The sequence below is a fragment of the Pygocentrus nattereri genome, chromosome 16, assembly GCF_015220715.1.
Source record: "Pygocentrus nattereri isolate fPygNat1 chromosome 16, fPygNat1.pri, whole genome shotgun sequence".
In the NCBI taxonomy this organism is placed as follows: Eukaryota; Metazoa; Chordata; class Actinopteri; order Characiformes; family Serrasalmidae; genus Pygocentrus; species Pygocentrus nattereri.
The window spans coordinates 28,908,629-28,926,358 of record NC_051226.1 but is presented as its reverse complement, the minus strand read 5'-3'; the positions used below and the strand labels follow the sequence as shown (position 1 = coordinate 28,926,358).

General features: G+C 39.4%; 2 protein-coding genes across 2 annotated transcripts in view; both read right to left on the bottom strand.

Annotated features, from left to right (window-relative positions):
• Window positions 1-338: 338 nt before the first annotated feature.
• On the bottom strand, window positions 339-2,038 carry zgc:110222 (uncharacterized protein LOC550336 homolog). The gene is made up of 2 exons (XM_017705346.2): window positions 1,534-2,038; window positions 339-757 (listed from the first exon to the last, which is right to left on the bottom strand). Exons 1-2 carry the CDS (start codon window positions 1,784-1,786, stop codon window positions 534-536), a joined length of 477 nt encoding a protein of 158 aa, XP_017560835.1. The 5' UTR covers window positions 1,787-2,038; the 3' UTR covers window positions 339-533.
• A 135-nt stretch (window positions 2,039-2,173) lies between these two features.
• map4k6 (mitogen-activated protein kinase kinase kinase kinase 6) overlaps window positions 2,174-17,730 on the bottom strand; it is a 31,760-nt gene continuing 16,203 nt past the window's right edge. Inside the window, exons 10-32 of the mRNA XM_017705345.2 lie at window positions 16,135-16,197; window positions 15,953-16,034; window positions 13,289-13,399; window positions 12,925-13,003; window positions 11,204-11,265; window positions 11,022-11,068; window positions 10,864-10,902; window positions 10,605-10,638; window positions 10,198-10,501; window positions 9,917-10,032; window positions 8,499-8,537; window positions 8,303-8,387; window positions 8,131-8,210; window positions 7,958-8,018; window positions 7,724-7,847; window positions 7,562-7,620; window positions 6,376-6,479; window positions 5,942-6,119; window positions 5,719-5,787; window positions 5,199-5,285; window positions 4,694-4,764; window positions 4,558-4,613; window positions 2,174-3,135 (exon numbers count right to left, since the gene is read on the bottom strand). Coding sequence (XP_017560834.1) covers window positions 3,048-3,135; window positions 4,558-4,613; window positions 4,694-4,764; window positions 5,199-5,285; window positions 5,719-5,787; window positions 5,942-6,119; window positions 6,376-6,479; window positions 7,562-7,620; window positions 7,724-7,847; window positions 7,958-8,018; window positions 8,131-8,210; window positions 8,303-8,387; window positions 8,499-8,537; window positions 9,917-10,032; window positions 10,198-10,501; window positions 10,605-10,638; window positions 10,864-10,902; window positions 11,022-11,068; window positions 11,204-11,265; window positions 12,925-13,003; window positions 13,289-13,399; window positions 15,953-16,034; window positions 16,135-16,197 — 2,038 coding nt within the window. The 3' untranslated portion in view covers window positions 2,174-3,047. The remainder of the gene's footprint in view (window positions 3,136-4,557; window positions 4,614-4,693; window positions 4,765-5,198; window positions 5,286-5,718; window positions 5,788-5,941; window positions 6,120-6,375; window positions 6,480-7,561; window positions 7,621-7,723; window positions 7,848-7,957; window positions 8,019-8,130; window positions 8,211-8,302; window positions 8,388-8,498; window positions 8,538-9,916; window positions 10,033-10,197; window positions 10,502-10,604; window positions 10,639-10,863; window positions 10,903-11,021; window positions 11,069-11,203; window positions 11,266-12,924; window positions 13,004-13,288; window positions 13,400-15,952; window positions 16,035-16,134; window positions 16,198-17,730) is intronic.

Below are 17,730 nucleotides of genomic sequence, written 5' to 3'. Positions count from 1 at the left end.
TTCTTCTCTGCGCTTAACTTCCAGCAGAAATTGTGGTACATTGTGGAGAATGAGGTCTACAGGTCCATCAGACTGGACCAGTGAGGGGTCTACACAGTCAGTGAGCTGGCCATGACTGAAATTCTCAGGAGACAGGGAGTCAATCTACAATGTTTGGATGTTACAATCTGTGCTGGCCAGCATGAGCATGGTGTCCAGAGCTCTGGCCCAGCCTTAGCCCAGATTTGTCCACAACTCTCTGTCCAATGAGAGCTCTTAGAAAGCTCCATTTCCCTCTAGTTTTGAAACTACTGTGAAATATTAAAAGTAGATTACCAATAAAAAGCAAACTGCATGGCTGTTGGTTTTCAATGCATATTTGTTTTTTGGCAGTGGAAATGATTCAGGTCTCATCAAATGAATTGTTACACAAGTCGAATGTTCAGACAAAATAGCAGCGTAGATCTTTAATACAATCCTTCACTAGTTATTCAAAAAAAACTGAAAACACTGCATGTCTCAATGAGTCGCTGCTATAGCTCCACTGGATTCCATTACTCTTGTTCATCAAAGGGCAGCAGACGTTCTGGGATGTTAACTGTCCACACATTTTTATGCCCTCTCACATAGAGTGGCTCTGTGAGCCAACGTGGGTTTGACAGTGTCGTAAGGTATTTCTGTTGAAGTCCTGTCAGGCAAGCTGCTTTCTCCAGCTCTTTCATTTCCTCTGGGGGTAAGTCCTCCGCACAGTACCAGGTTTCCCCAACATCTACAAGACCTGCACAACAGTTGCAATCACAATTAAGCGTTGTTACTTAAGTCCTCAATAAACTGAAGGGCTATTAGATAAGGCCATATAACATTAGGTGAAACAAGAACACAGCGTTCAATAAATGGTGACCATGTATCGTATTAACGTGTTAATAATTTCCAAAGCTCTTCTTTTGGCAGCCCAGTATTTGACGTTTTAATACCTGATTGGGATAGTGTAGTGGTTAACACCTCTGCCTTCTACACTGTAGACTGGGGTTCAATCCCCACCTGGGTAAACACCCTACGCTATACCAATAAGAGTCCTTGGGCAAGACTCCTAACACCGCCTTGGCCTACCTGTGTTAAAAAAAAAAAAAAAAAAAAAAAAAAAAAGATCAAATTGTAAGTCGCTCTGGATAAGAGCGTCAGCCAAATGCCGTAAATGATTCTGATCAGTTCTTAACTAAGTAAAGAAGTGTGCTGTTGGAATTGGACAAATATATGCAATCTAAATGCCTGTATTAACATATTTTTCTGTTTATTCTAATGCACATATTCTACATATGTGTAGTGGCCCTACAAGTGCGTTGACATGTGTGCCATGCTTTGAAATAAATGTTCACTGTGTTGGGAATCAAAATGTCATTTATTGTGAACAGATCATTCCAAGACTGCAGTTTTCTTGCAGCTTAAGCCTGAACAAATTGGACAAAATATCTCATTCTGATTTTTCTGACCAATATTAATACGTTATCGAGCATGTCCACTTTTTCTAGTACAAATACAACTCATCAGTCTCACCTGCAACAACACCCCTCCCGAATCTTTCCCCAGACTCTAGAAGCTCTTCAACTTGCCGAGGATTCATTCCAAACATCTGCGTAAGGATGTTTGACCACTCATCGCCTTCCCAGTCTGCCTGGGCGACATGTATAGCAAGAGTGCAGCTCTTGAGGTCCGCCAGCAGAGGGCGCCACCGGGTCTCTACAGACTTTACTCCGTTCAATACGAGACCAGCGTATGGCTGCCTGAACGACAAGCAAGCGGTGCGCATATTAATGAGACGGTTGAGGACTCGGACGAAAATATTCAGTCAAACTGGACTACAGACAATATGCCATGAACTATATTTGACGGGAAGGCTCCAGCCACGTTTGTTCGTATTTGTCAGTACGTTTAACGGATCGCTTGTGCAACGTAGCGCTATTGGCCACGTTTAAAATAAAATAAAATAAACAAACAAAAAAAAAAAACAAGTAACGGTAGATTTAAATGAAATGCGAAGAGCTTTAGGAAACGCTGTGATGGTTCTTTGTCTTGCCTTCTTCGAGCACTTCCTCTTCCAAGTCTCCCGTTCAGTAAATACAAAATGCTGCCTCCTGGCGGACAACCTGAAGTAAAACCCTTTCAGTGTAAGAATCGTTGAAATGATGCATGGACAAAAGGTTTGGTTCTTTTTTATTACGTCCCCCACACTAGACATCGACTTTAAATTAGACTCTGAACACCTGTATACCATATTATGATAACTGGTCAGTAATAATTGTAATAATTGATTAGATCTTATTGCTTATTTTCCTGTTCAGGTGTAGAATATAGTAGTCTACAGTCCAAAGCCCCACCATTATACAGTAATATTAAGGAACCAAGGTGATCCCAGTTAAAACAAGTCTATGGGGTTAGAAATGTGACTTAATCTTCACTGATTCTAAACATTTAAATTTTTTAGGTTTCACAGTATAATGGCCAACATTCTTATGAGATACTGCTTCCCTGACCATAATAAAGTCCAACTCAGATGCTAACAAAACGCACATCGTATTCTACAAACTGATGACAGCACCAAATACAGCAGAACAATGTCAAGATTCACTGTAGTAAAGCTATTAGCTAAACAGGGAACACGACAGGCGCTGCTGTTTGCCACGCGGAACAGTTCATCCTTCAAGTTGAGGTCCTTAATCTTCTCGGCTACTTAGCATCTCCACTCGGTAACGCTCCTGCAGTCCAACTTCAATGAACCATTTATCTCTGTTAAATGAGTCTGTTTGCTGTATTAAGCTGTAGCTCGTCTGCCTCTGCCCATCCCGCTGCCTTTGCTGTAAAGGCTACATTTGGTCAGAGTTTCTAGCAGCTTGGCTCCAGGCCTCTGTCGGCCCCTTGCCTCTGCAGTGCTGCTGGGCAGCTCAGAGGCCAGAAAGGTGGCCACTCTCATTCTTCTCCCACCTGTGGGGCCTGAGGACTCTTCCTTAGCCACTGTATAAGAGAGAGGTGCTTCCACATCTGTGGGACATTTTCCTCGGTCCAGGGTCATTTCAGTAGCTGCTCTCGTGGCCTGTAAGGATATACAGGTTGCTCAGGGCGGAGGGATCGTCTGTGGGAGTGCTCTGCAAGATGATATCCCTACAGGACAGAGCGGTTAACACAGCTTTACTCATGTGTGTATCAGCAATCGTTACTGATGAGTTAAATTAGTTTAATTTAACTGTTTAATGTAATGTTATTGTATGGGGTTCTCAGCACTGATATCAAGGAAACATGATTAAAATAGTTTTGATATATGTCTGTATCTAAAGCAGATTACAAGTTCATTTTTAACAGGCATTAGCCATAATGAGAAACACCCACCTATACCTACAGTTTGCAGGTACATAATTACTGTAGCTCATCTGTTGCTGCAGGTTATTAATCCTACCTCATCTTTTAATGGAAGGGACCACCACTGAGCAGAAAGTAGTAGGGTGTTGGCCCATTAGCAGTACAGCGGCACTAATAGAGGCATTATGGTGTGTGTTGAGCTGGTATAAGTGTATCAGGCAGGGGTATTGCTAGGCCACTAGCCTCGTTAATAAATCAACATTATTTGTTTATTATCAGTATTTTGCATTTGTTCTTCTTTATTATTCAACTGTGCTGTTGTGTCTCCAAATTCACAATAAACTGTGATAGCAGGGTTCGAACTGGGGGAGGCACTGCTGAGTTTTTCTAATGTAACAGGAGATGGTATTCCTGTTTAGCACTGAAGAAAAGTGTATCGCTGACTACACCAACCATATCAGACCTCATAAGTTGCAAGCCAGTCCTATCAGACCAGGGCAGGGGTTCTGATTCTACTCACTCTGCGAAGTAATGTCAGTCAGCAACTGCTTAAGTTGTGAAAGGATTTTAGCTAAAAGCATACAACAATAAAGATTCAGCCTTTTTTCAGAATATATCATATAGTCTGAATCAGTAAATAGTTACAGAGTAAAGATATCTACTTACAATATGAAAGTATGGCCAGTGTAGCTGGCTATCAAGTTTTTAGTAGGTAGCTAACCTGAGGTTCACGTGAGGTAAAGAAAAAGCCATAAAGCACAAACATTAGCTAACTGAAGAGCCAAAAAAAAAGAGAAAAAACCTCAAAGAGTATTTGTTTCCATATTTCTATTAAGTTTTCACAATCACACTAGTATTAGCTACAAATTCTTTTCACTATATAATAGCTGATAATATACTAATATTCCTGTCCCTATGAGTCCTTAGGTTGAAAGCTATTAAACACTAGACTCAATACACATTCATAAGATCTGCTTTCATTTTCTACTGCAGTACATTTAAGTTCCTCCATTTAAAGTCCTTTAAACACCTCAGTGTCACTGCTGGGTTATGAATAGTTTATCAAGCACAAATATCCTAACAGTGGTCCTATGCTGAGGAAAAGAAAGGATAGAATGATGTAAGCCAGTTGACAAAACAGTAAATACTGTAATAAACCAAAGGTTAGTAGGAAAAACACAACAGTAAAAAAGGTGTTTAACCCCTGGTTACTGAATCAAAACGTACCTATTCGTCCCCAGGACCCGGAAGACACGACTCTCGTCAGTTATCTCCTGTGTAACCTGTGGAAAGTAACACAGAATTTATTGTCTTGTCTGTATTCTTGCATCTAGGTAACTGTTTTGATTGACCTTTGATGTACCTCGTGGCTTTGTATGCTCCTCCCCTTGAGCCCGTGTTTCCAAAAGGCAAGAACACTATCCTGCAAACACACTGGAGACAAACAGCAGTACTTTCATCGTACTGACATGCTAATGGTAAACACACAAGCTAACACAGTAACAGAGTTGTAAATAAAGGCAGAAGATTTGTACAGCACTGGATGTGCAAACTGAGTTATCATTCTGTAGGTCAGCTGGTAATGTGTTAAATCACACTAAAACACAAAGATAAATAACTCTTATACTAGCTACATGCAATAAACCAATACTGCTTTTTTTAACAGCATAATCATGTCTCTTGTTTTGCTATTAGAATGCTATTTACATAGTTAAAATGCCTATCCCTTAGTTAGTGGCATCATACAGGTGATATCTTATAGCCATTAACAATCATTCCATGTCTGTATTGTCTGTAATCATTTCATGTCTGTTCAGTCATTCCATGATTCTTAATGGCTGAAAGCCCCTGCAACCTACTGCACTCACCCAGAGTCTCGATGGAGAAGCTGAAGGTCAGTTCAGAGGCCATGCCTTTGCTGGGACAGCCCTGCAGATTTACTGCTCTCACAGTGTCTGTAGAGAACAGGCAAATGTTTTATATCCATGGTCTGCACATGTAAAATCAGAAATATATAGGCTTTACATGTACAGCATGGGTGCACAATTTCTTAATCCTCATTGTGATACTAGCCTTTGCAATATTAATAGCCCAGAATTCATCAATATGCAAATGAGCCCCCCCTACTCAGTCACTCAGTGTTTTATTGTGTGCTCTGCGCATCCAGACCAACAGGTTACTAAATAAACATACATACTTTTGGTCCAAAACAGTGCATGACATTGATCATTCAATAATGTGTTTTTAATATCTGCATTATTTTGTAAACGTGGCAACATGATGTGAAATTTCAACCATATTGTTCAACCTTAATACACAGTTTTCACAGTAACAGCACATGGTTTAAACAAGATAAATATATACAAATAGAGGACTAATTTAACATACTTTCCAGAGCTATGAGGACTGTATCTCTGTCAAGCTGGGTTACTTGTTTCACTTCCAGAGACTCACCAGCTGTGAAGCAAAATGACAACTGAATAAACCCATTTAGTCTTGCATCCACATTTTAGCCATTAAACTGAGTAATACATTCTAACGATTATTATATACTGTCTTATTTTTTACACTTAAGGAGAAAGTTTATGTTTGTTAGCATGTGTGTGGGTACCTGGCTGTTCTCGAGGTGTGTCATCAAGATGTATGATATCAAAGTGTAGCTGTTCCACAGTCTCCACTGATTTTTTATGGCTGCTGTGTACCCCCACACACACTTGCGGAAGCTCCTCAGACTCCTGCACCAGCAGCTCAAAGATGGGCAGAGACTCAGGAAGGCTTAAAGCTATGTGCTGAGAGAGAGAGAGACAAGACAGAGGAATTTAAGGAAGGAAGGGGGGGGGGGGTTAAAATGAACAGACAGAAATTAAAAGCCCAAAAGAGAAAGTAGAAAATGTAAGATATGAGACGTCGCTAAGCTACAGTTGTCAGAAATTAGACACAGTTAAGCAATAATGCACAAATCTGAATATGCTTTGTACCTTTAAGGCCTCTCTTGTCTCATGCTAAACATGTACACATTTTGTCCATCTTCTATTTCATTCCTACCTTGAGCTGCATGAACTTCTGCAATGGCTCATACCACATGAGAAGAACCAGGCCGCTTGGCACTGCGGCACACAGGAAGACGCTATCTGTATATGGGTTCCGTACTAAAATAGAGACAAAGATATTAATGCTCTGTTGAGTTTCAGCTTATGTAATCTTGCCTGCATGCTGTGTCTTAATCACACAGCTATCTATAAGCAGCGTACACACAACCAAGGCGCATTGGAGGTGGACTGCTATTGGATCACTTGCACAGCTTCAGGAGGTAGTTCGAGATGGATATGCAGATGAGTCAATTCCAAATATTATCAACTGCATATATGATCTATATGTAATACACAAACTCCCAAATGGAGCGATGTAATTAGTGAAAATTAGCTTACAAATTCTCTTGCTGCATTTTATAATGTACGCACTGTTAAAAAGTGGACAGAACAACATTTCTGGCCCTGCATACTATCAGGAGATTACAATAGGCAATTCCTTTGACTGTTGGACATCCTATTCCAAAACCATAGGTGTTAATATGAGAATGAAGCATGGCTCATCATGCCAGAGAACACGTTTCTACTGCTCCAGAGTCCGGTGGCAGCATGTTTTACACTGCTCCAGCCATTGCTTGCCACTGCACACACTGATCTTAGGCTTGTGTACAGCTGCTTGGTCATGAAAAAACAATTATCTGAAGATCCTGTGTGAAGACACACATTTTATGTGCTTCCAGGGGCAGTTTGGAGTGACACCATTCTACTGCGTCGCAGCTGAGCTGTTGTTGCTCCTAGACACTTCCATTTCACAAAAACAACACTCACAGTTGACCAGGGCATGTCAGCAAAAGAGCAACGACAGCCACTGATAGATGTATTGTAAACTGGTTATATTTTATTTATTTAGCAATTATATGTGAACACTGCAAGCTACAATCGTCCACACAAAAATATAAATACAAAACATGTTAGGTGATGCTTCTAACAGCATAAAGACCTTACTCATCTCAGAAGTATCCTCAAACATAAACATTTACACCGTGTCTATCTTGTTTACGACCAAAACCACTTTAACACAAATCAAGTCATACTTATGACCTCCAAAGTTGTAAGCGAGAACTTCCAAGAAGGACCTGAAGGCAGCACAAGTCCTTGTAATGGTTAATGGGTTTTTTCACCAGTACAGTGGTGTACCTCACCTACACTACATCTTCTACAGCCCTTGGTGTCAGGGATCTTCACAGACATGGCATATTTCCTGCAAACAGAAGGTCAACATATTCGTCTTAGGATAATACTGTCTAATTGTACCAACAACACCCATGTTGATTTAAAACAAGTCTGTCTATAATGCTACAGACCGTGAGTTGATTCTTGTGCTTAGGCGATGTGCATTGATTGACAAGTGACCTTGGCGCCGCTGCAGGTTTCTACGGTGCTCAAACAATGCAGGCAGACTGTGTGAGATCAGCTGGGAGGACTTTCCTGTGGTCCAATAAAATCAGGGCCAGAGGACACATAAAATATATAAATACTCTAGATTCACCTTCTTTTATGTGATGCAGTACTGCAAGGATAATGTTGCCTGAACATACCTGAGACAGACATCAGGACATTATTCATGACATACAACCAGCTACATCTCTGTGGAAGCAACTAAATAATAAAAAGAAATAAATAAATAACAATTACATAAATAACGTAGAATCAACGTGATTTGTCCCATGAAACTGGGAGGAATGTGAAAAATAAAGATACATGATGGTACCTTCTCTATAGTGTCCTCATGGAGCTCATTGAGATTAAGGGTATAAATGCCTTCCTCTGAACCCAGAATCAGGTGCTGATCTGTGGTATAGAGATTCAACAGTTTTTGTTATAGCCAACCCAAGTAAAATTCATGTGCAAGTAGCAGTGATTATAGTATAAATTAGCTCTACCTCTGGTCTTTGGTAGAACCCATGTAACAGCACACTGAATCTTCAAGGGACAGCCATTAAATACTTTGGAGAAACAGGCTCCCATCTGAAATACAAAATGCATTCTGATATGTTATAATGTAAGGAAGACCACCTGATGGCAAAAATCACACAAAATTAGTAGTATTAAATGGATATATTAGCAGATAGGGCTTACATGTACTTGAGGGGTAGGTGGCAGTCCATGTACACCTCTCTAAATGACAAATATGTTGAAGAAAACCAAGTCAAATTTTATGGCAGAGAAAAATCAGGTTTAAAATCATAGCTGCAGTCGAAATGATTGTGAGTACCTCTGGAAATGCAATGTTTCCTAAAAATGACCTAGTCTGTGGCAGCATGCCATAGTGTAATTTGTCCTGCTTCAGTTTCATAATGAACCAAAAATATCTCTATACTTCTCATAAACAAGGAATCTCTCAATACCAGTTAGCCCCCCTACCCTCCCCCACGGGATGCTGACATGCTCACATGAACTGTCTGTCTCTCTGCATCTGAGACTTGAGGCATTTTGGGGACACAACACCATTTGATTTGAGGTCAGTAACGTTAACTTTACAGTATTTACTGCAGTCATCCAGTCTAAACACAGTCTTATCATTACCAATATAAGATGTCGTCAATGTCGAAGTCAGATAATGTCAGTGAAGAAGTCATTATTGATAATTAATGTTAATCTAACTTTAGCTTAGCTATCTGTAATGTGTTAGTTAAAGCAACTGTCAGTGTGTCTGACTCTTTTCTCACGTTAAAACTGCGCTGATGAATTTTAGCTTATTTCGAGTGTGGAAATCCAAGATCATTGCAATGTCCACCCCTACATTCTACAGTCTGGCTCGGTCAAAATAAGTCTATTTTTTGCCTAAAATTGAATTATTACATTATTCTGTATATTATTCAGTGTATTTTGTATTGAGTATTTTATACTTTCTAAAAAAATAAACGTTGAAACCAGGGTAACCACTTCTGCTTGATTTCTTTGAGGGCTCAAATACTTGCTCTAGTCATTTTTTTGTTTTGACCATTTGTGAACTGTTAAACTCCCTTACCATGCTTTGTGGGTATGACCTTTTTCCTGTGTCATCAACATTCATACCCATACAACCAGTGTCTTTATGATTAAATTGCTAAAGCACAAAACTGTTTAGAGCACAAAGTTCTTCCAAGATCTAATCTCTTATTTTTTCTCTTAAAGTGCATCAGATTGATTCATTGAACTTTAAAATATACAAAATTTACTAGCATGCCTCTAGACCCTCCTAGAGGGTTCAAGTGAGGTCCATCCACCACAGTTTCACAAAACCCTGTGGAGAACCACTTGGAAAAGCTTTCTTTCTAGACTTTCTAAACCTTAGCTTAGGTGTTCCCCTGGGCTCTTGGCTGGGTCTTTTGTTACTACTTTGCTATTGCTTTGGGGTTTTGGGCTGAAATTCTTAGGCTTAGATTACAAACTTATTCTCATTTTCTCCTTTTACTCAGGGCTCAGCTCAGAGAATGCTATTCTTAATCGGTAGATATGTGAGGCAGTACCGACAGGAAGTTCAGTCAAAGTGCTAATAAAAGGTCATTGCTCACTGAATCTTCTGTCTTCCTCCTGAGTGTGCTCCATTCAGGCGAGAGCGGCTGCCGGGGTGGAGAGTGACTTCTGTTTCCTCCTGGCTCAACTGCAACTGAGCCTCGTGATATTAAACCTAGTCACCACATCAGCTGCATCAGTGTTTACGTTTCAGTAGAATTTATACCATCTTATACATTCTTTGTCAAATATACCATGTTTGGAGGATGCACACATAGGATTTGGGTTCAGTATGAATTCTATAAATCATTATATGACCATTTTATGTGTTGCATCTTACCATCAGTTGGGGTTGTGCAGAGGGAGCCAAGGCTACTGGAATCAGTGAATAGAGAGGAGTTGGCAAAGAAGGAGGAGTTTGTGAGCAGGGAAAGGTCAGAGAGTGTTGAGCCAATCAGCAAAGCTGATTCATTAAGCAGGCTGGAGTTAGTGTCAGTGTGGGGTGTAATGCCAGTGCAAGGGGAGGAATCTGAAGAAGGGGTGGAGTTTTTTTTATCCTGATTAGTGGGGCATTGAAGAATAGCTGGCTGTGGTGGTGACACCACTCTCTTCACTGTGCCATATTTGTCGTCTTCAGTTGGTGACTGCCACAGCAAGAACAAAAGTGAGCTAGACCTAATCGTCCATTTAAAACATAAATGGCTGTGATGACAAGAAAATAATTGACTCAAACACTGGGTATCCTACCTCCGCCGAGGGCACTCTCTTTATAGTTAAGCTCCTGGAAAAAAGGAGGACACATAAGACACAGACTGGCTTTTGAGCTGGAAGTTGATACCAGACACCTACAACCTCACATGCCTTCAGAAGGAAAGTTTGATATGTTTTGAATTGCAGACAATTTCAAATCAATGGATGTAAATGGAAAGTGGCTAAGGCTAAAGAATTGCAGTCCTTTCTGTTTGGCAAAACACAGTAAACACATCATAAGACATTGTTCTCTTACCTCTCAAGCAATGCTTCCTCAACACATTCCAATAGACTCCTGCAATATACCACAAATGCCACAGAGCTCAAAACACATTATTTAGGATATATACACTGATTAAAGCTTTAGTCATCATCAGTCATAACTGAAGTACACAAGAAGGAAGCTTAACTTACGGAGACTCCTTCTCATCGCTAATAGAGCTCCAGTCATCACATGATCCCTAGCAAGGAGCATAAACATGATACATCAATAAGTCTTAATAGACAACTCGACATGACTCTTAGCAATAAAATGGCATAAAAGGTATAAACTGAATCATCAATAAGATTGCTTGCATGAGAGATATCATTCTGACCGGTGAATCAGGGCAAGGGTCTGTCTCTTTCCGCATAGGTGGTCCAAACTTCACTTGATCAACTGGAGGCAGACACCAACAGAACCACAAGCATATGAACCATTGTATAGTCTATTCATTCTATTAATTCTTCAGAGAAACATTACAGTAGAACTACATTTCAGTTTTATTTACCAAACCCTCTGCTTATTACCATCATTAAGTGATGAATATGATAATATAGCTTACAACTAATAAAGAAATAACAGAACATTTTATAAAGTGATTTCTATACATTGTTCAATAACTACTATGAAACTACTATACAATACTATAGGCCATGTAAAATATGTTGCTACAAGACTGACAAACTACATTGTGAGTTCACATATGGCCTAGAAGGGCAATAATCCACATATTTTTAATGGATTTTATTTTTCTTCCTTGAGGTACTGTGTGTTCATGAGCCAAAGCAACTGCTATTCATTTTAACAATCTCTTTATCCCTTAGAATTAAACAGGTTTATTTGTTATTGTGCCTTTAAGACTTTTGTTTTGAGTCCCAGCTTTTTTTGTGGAAATGTAGTCCTAAAACAATCCTTACGTCCAGTGTAAATGAGCAGAGCCAAACTGCTGTGGACCAAATAGGCTGATGGATATATGTGCTGGTGTTCATGACATCACAAGAAACAATGGATTCTAAACTGGTTGTTTTTGCAGGTTCATTTTTATTTGTGGACTGGGGAGTGAATGGCACACTTTGAAATGAATGTATATAAACTTCTATAATATGGGCCCTTTTACACAGACGTGTTTGGATTCTCTCATGCGCATTGACTAACGCACAGCCCAAACTAAAACAATGCCTCCCTTCATGGCACTTGAGTGGGCACTCAGATACAATAGCGATCAGTGTCCCACTAGCCTTGGCAGGCTGCCATGGCATGCTGTAATCCTCCACAACCACAACAGTCACCTCTTAGAAGCTAATGCTGCATTCCTGCTTTTCAATTGCCAAACAGAGACGTGCACTCGCACTAGCATGACTAACCCATTACTCTCCACCTCTGAAATATCAGATCTGACTGGCTTTAATTGCAATTTGAAAAGCTTGACTGAAACAGATGGGTCCAAGCTTGTTCAAAGAGGCATGAGATTTAGATGTAAATGAAATATAATTTAAATAGACATTCAGAGCATTTAATCCTTCTTGATTATGATTGATTGGTGGCTGTGAGGCACAGATAACAGGGGACATGTCTTTTGGTCTTTTTGAAGAACATGCTGTCGCTGTCATAACAAAATCTTTTATCTCTGAAATGGTCATTTTACAACTGAATTCATTTTAATTCATTAAATTAATATAAACTAGGGATATCCAAATAGATATCATCTACATTTCTGAAAAATAGAATGTAAAATTACTGTTATTACTGATTGTGGAGCTTCTTGGCTATTTTCACATTCCACACACACCAGTTGCATTATCATGAATTACCATGGACCATGGTGAAACGCAACTTTCCACTGGCTGAATAAGCTCCTGGCTAAATATGAAGCACATTCACCAGACTCTTTTATAGACAAACTGCATATAGTCGTGTGTTCCGGTCAACGTCCACCCCTGTGTTTCACATATTGGCATCGGCCCACAGTTCCCATATTGGTGCCTGCCTGAAAATACCCCTTTTCAATTATGAATTAAATTCAGTCCCATATACATAAGCAAAGTATTTGCTTACATTGTTCTTCAGAATGGGTTCTCTGAGCAGACAAGTGTTTCCCCAAAGATGTAATCTTATCAGGAAAAGCGCTGCATGTCTATGGACACAAACAAAACCACATACACAGAAAGCACAACTTATTCACTCAAAGACCAAACAACATACATGCAGCACAGAGACTCTGCTTTGACTAATCTAATCCAATCTACTTGTCATTTCGAGTTCTTCTGGCTATTAAACATTTGGGTTTTATTTGAGCTATGCTTTTTGAGATAATTCGAGTTCTGAAAAATAAATACTTCTGTTATAAAATGAACAGTGAAAAAAAATGGGTTTGGCTGGATTACCACAAAGTATATTAAGTTGTACAACATGTATTCACCTCAAGATCACTGTCATCCATAGTCTGAGAGTGCTGTAAGTCAGGGTTGTTGGCAGAGTCCAGCAATTCTATGACCAAGTTACGAGTCAACAGCTGGGTAACAAATGCATGCTAGAGAGAGAGAAAGGAAAAGAGAAAAAGAAAGATCATTTACAGTACTGGGCAAAAGTTAGAGACCACCCTTTCATTTACATAATGTCAAAATGGCCATTAACAAATATTACACAGAAGCCTCAACTACAAAACATTATAGTATAATAATCGTTCATATGCAGAAATGACATATGTAGGGTGTCCATCTTTTGCCTTTGTTATGGGTTGCATTCTTTTTGGGAGACTGGCTTTCAGTTTTTCAAAGAAGTCTGCAGGGATATTTTTCCACACCTCCAAAGTTCAGTCTTAAAGGTTGGTTGTGTTTTCTGCTTCTAATGAGCTCAATTACAAATGTTATTCCACATCTCCATGTTCAGTTTTGGTGCTCTAGTGCAAACTGGCTTCTTTTTTGTCTATATTCTTTTCTTAGTAAGGGCTTCTTCACAGCTACACATCCTTTCAGACCAATAGCGTTGAGTTGTCTTCACACAGTGGAAGGATGGACAGAAACACCTATAGATTTTTTCAGGCAAGAGTAAAGCTTTCTGTCAGCTGTGAAAGCTTTTTGTCTGATCATGCCAGTTTTCATGCTCTACCAGGTATTGCGTAGTTGTTATTTTTTAACTCCAGTTTTGGAAATTCCTGATATTTCCTCCAACTTCTCCCTTCCTTATGCAGGTAGATTATTTTATAGTCTCCTCAGAAATATCTTCAGAGTGTCTCTTTGAAGGGGAACATAATCAGTGAGAGCTTTGGGAACAGCTATTGTTGGAGGACACAGCTAAAATGAACTGGTTTTAAGATCAGAAGGATGGAAGAGTTAAAGTTACCAAAGAGACAAACAAATGAAATACTTCACATACTTAATGATTTGATATTATACTTGGTGTTGAAGGCTTTTGCATATTTGTCAGAGTTCTGTAATTCATCCAAAGTGGTTTTCCCAGTTCAGGTGGTGTGCACCTTATTCATATTCAACCTGAGCTTCGCAAAGACCAGGGTTGTGGTACTTTTAAACTCATTAGTTTTATTTGTTCATCTATTTAATTAATTTAATTAGGTTTTTCATGTTTTAGTTTAAGGGCGGCACGGTGGCGTGGTGGGTAGCGCTGTCGCCTCACAGCGAGGAGGGCCTGGGTTCGATTCCCCGGCCGGGCGGCCAGTGTCCTCTCTGTGTGGAGTTTGCATGTTCTCCCCGTGTCTGCGTGGGTTTCCTCCGGGTTCTCCGGTTTCCTCCCACAGTCCAAAGACATGCAGTCAGGCCAATTGGACATGCTAAATTGCCCCTAGGTGTGAGTGTGTGAGTGACTGTCTGTGTCTGTCTGTCTGTCTGCCCTGCGATGGACTGGCGACCTGTCCAGGGTGTATCCTGCCTTTCGCCCGAAGACTGCTGGGATAGGCTCCAGCATCCCCCCGCGACCCTGACGGAGAAGCGGCTTAGAGGATGGATGGATGGATGGATGGATGTTTTAGTTTAAGTTGGTCTTAAGACAGCTTCAATAGTTTTAGTTTAGTTTTAACCCCAATTCCAAAATAGTTGGGATGCACTGTAAAATAATGTCATCAGGTTCTAAATGAGTACTATTTAGTTTTCGTTCTTGTTGCAGGGGAGTTTCCATGTTTTTGAAAAGTGACATTTTTATTTTTATTCCATTTAATGACTGCATTTCACTGCTTGTTTTAGTTACAGGGTTGCTACTGATAATAATCCTAGTAAAACATTATAATAATAGATATTCTGGTACTGAGGTAAAAATGCATTGCCTCTGGAAGAAAAAAACTCCATACCAAAGCATTGCTGCTTTGTTTTGAAGTTGGGCACTAAAAGATCAGCACAAGATCTTGCATAATAACTACTAGAGCCTTGTAACCTCGAACATCACTGTTGTAACTGGTGTGCTATTGAGCAACTTAATCCCATGTTGCTCAAGTGGCATTGCATTCTCTACCCTTAAATCATGCAACCCTTGAAAAAGAACAGGTGATGATGGTGAACAACATAGAAATGAAAGGTTACAAAAAAGAATGGCAAGGTGCATGCATGTTGCTCAGAATAAAACACCTTGGATATTTTGCAAGACTGACCTTCCAGAACATTAATTAACTATTTGTGAACTTAACTGCAAAACAAATGGTGGTTCACCAATGAAAATCCTTTAAAAAGCTTGGGCTTAATCTGCATCTGAGGGACCACTGCCTCAAGTTATAGTAATATAGTAAAAGAATTTGATGTACTATGTAAACATAGTTAAAGTTCAAAATGAATTTTCCAGTCTATATAGTCCATATATGAAAACTGAGCTTCAAAAACAATGATTAAAACCAATTTAGATCCATTTGCATAACCAATCTACAGCAATTCAGCTGCGGTCAATCATGTTGAAGTTATAATAAGAATTTCAGCCAGGACTACTTTTTGGATTAGGCACAATACAATAGAGGTCAATAAGAACAAAGCTCATTTACATACATAAGTTTTAAAAACACTGTAACTACAAATGTCTGTTTTATTCTAGGGCATATAGGCATATGGAAGACATGGACTGCATGTGTTATAAAGCGATACTACACCTGCAGCAGTTTCTCAGCGGTCGGCCTCTTCCGAGGACTCTTGGTGAGTGCCATCTTGATAAAGTTGTGGAATTCTGTGGTCCTAAGCAATACAAGCAAAATCCTTGTTCATACTGAGGTCACACTCAATCTATTTGGACAGAACATGTACAAAAATATTTAAGCCATGTAAGTTTATTTACCATTTCGTCTTATCCTTCAGTTTGGGTGGCTGGAAACTGCTTTTGGACATCAGCATTAGAGCTCTGGAGCAGAGAATTCAACAGCATAACTGGTTACTGGAGCTCAAACACGGCTTTGGCCACATTTTTTTTCTCTAATGTTTGACGTGTAGGTGCTGTCTTCTTCCTCTTTTGTCCAGTGTGACCTTTGCAGCCCGTTCTCATATTTGTAACAATAATAACAATTTTCTTATAGCATAATTTCATAGGTGTGAACCAGTGCAGGTTAAATGCTAGAGATCATCCCCACCACTCATTTGAACTGGAATTTGAACTTTTTGTGAAACTTACTAGACTCCTAATCCTAGATAACCAAGAACAGTCTTACATCCTAGTTAACCAAGAACATCTGTATAACCATCTGCAAACATTTCCACTCTTTCTTACAAGCATTAACAGTAAAAGAATAGCATATATATTAGGGCTGTCAAAGTTTGTGTTTAATATTACTATTTTTTTACAACTGTCAATGCATTTTGACTCCTCGAATTGTCTGTAGCAGCTTGGGCTCAGGCTCAGCTGTTGGCATGCTGTAAATTGCTATGATGGAATCCACAACTGTACAATCTCTTGTTCAAATACAGCTTTTAAATGGCTTTAGAAGTAATACCTTCAGCTCCTTCCAAAGACTATGAGAGACAAGCAAAAGTAAAGTGGGAAGCTACACTCTCCCTCAAGAGACTCAAGATGACAGCGAGCACAAGAACGCTACACTTGCAGAGGAGCTGGAATCACTGACTGTCTATAGGCCTGTCATAATTTTTACATAATCACCTGATCACAACTTTTTGTGCTAATATTTACACTGAAAACAATTATTTTCCTCGTATGTGATCTTTCACAATTAATGCAAAAACATGTAAATATGTAAAAGTAATAAATGGCATTCATTGAGATGCATCATGGGTCCTTACGAAACAACAACAGTTGTAGTTTCTGACCTGTACTATAAAAGGTTTAGAGGGCAGCTGTGAGTAATGATTGTTTATTTGTTTATTTTGACTTTAGGGTTGCTGTTTAATAGTTGCATGCAACAAATGGTTGGATAGTGTAGTGGTTAACACCTCTGCCTTCTACACTGTAGACTGGGGTTCAATCCCCACCTGGGCAAACACCCTACACTATACCAATAAGAGTCCTTGGGCAAGACTCCTAACACTGCCTTGGCCTACCTGTGTAAAATGATCAAATTGTAAGTCGCTCTGGATAAGAGCGTCAGCCAAATGCCGTAAATGTAAATGTAAATAAACCAGCCAAGTTTATAGTTAGTTGAAATTATTTATAGGCCAATTTATCCAGCTAAAATTGCACAGTAAAATTAGACTAAAATACAAATAAATAATTGGATTAAAATCCTAATCAATACATTCTGATGAAGCTTATTTTGTTCACTCAGAAACAATACAAAAGCTAATGCTTTTTACATGTTTCTTAGGGTCAAATTTGAGCAAATAAAACAACGTGATGTATCACAATAAGTTATTCCAATTGTTTGACAGTCCTTATATACACAGCACATCTTGCTGTGCTATTCTATATGTACCACCATAAAGCGTT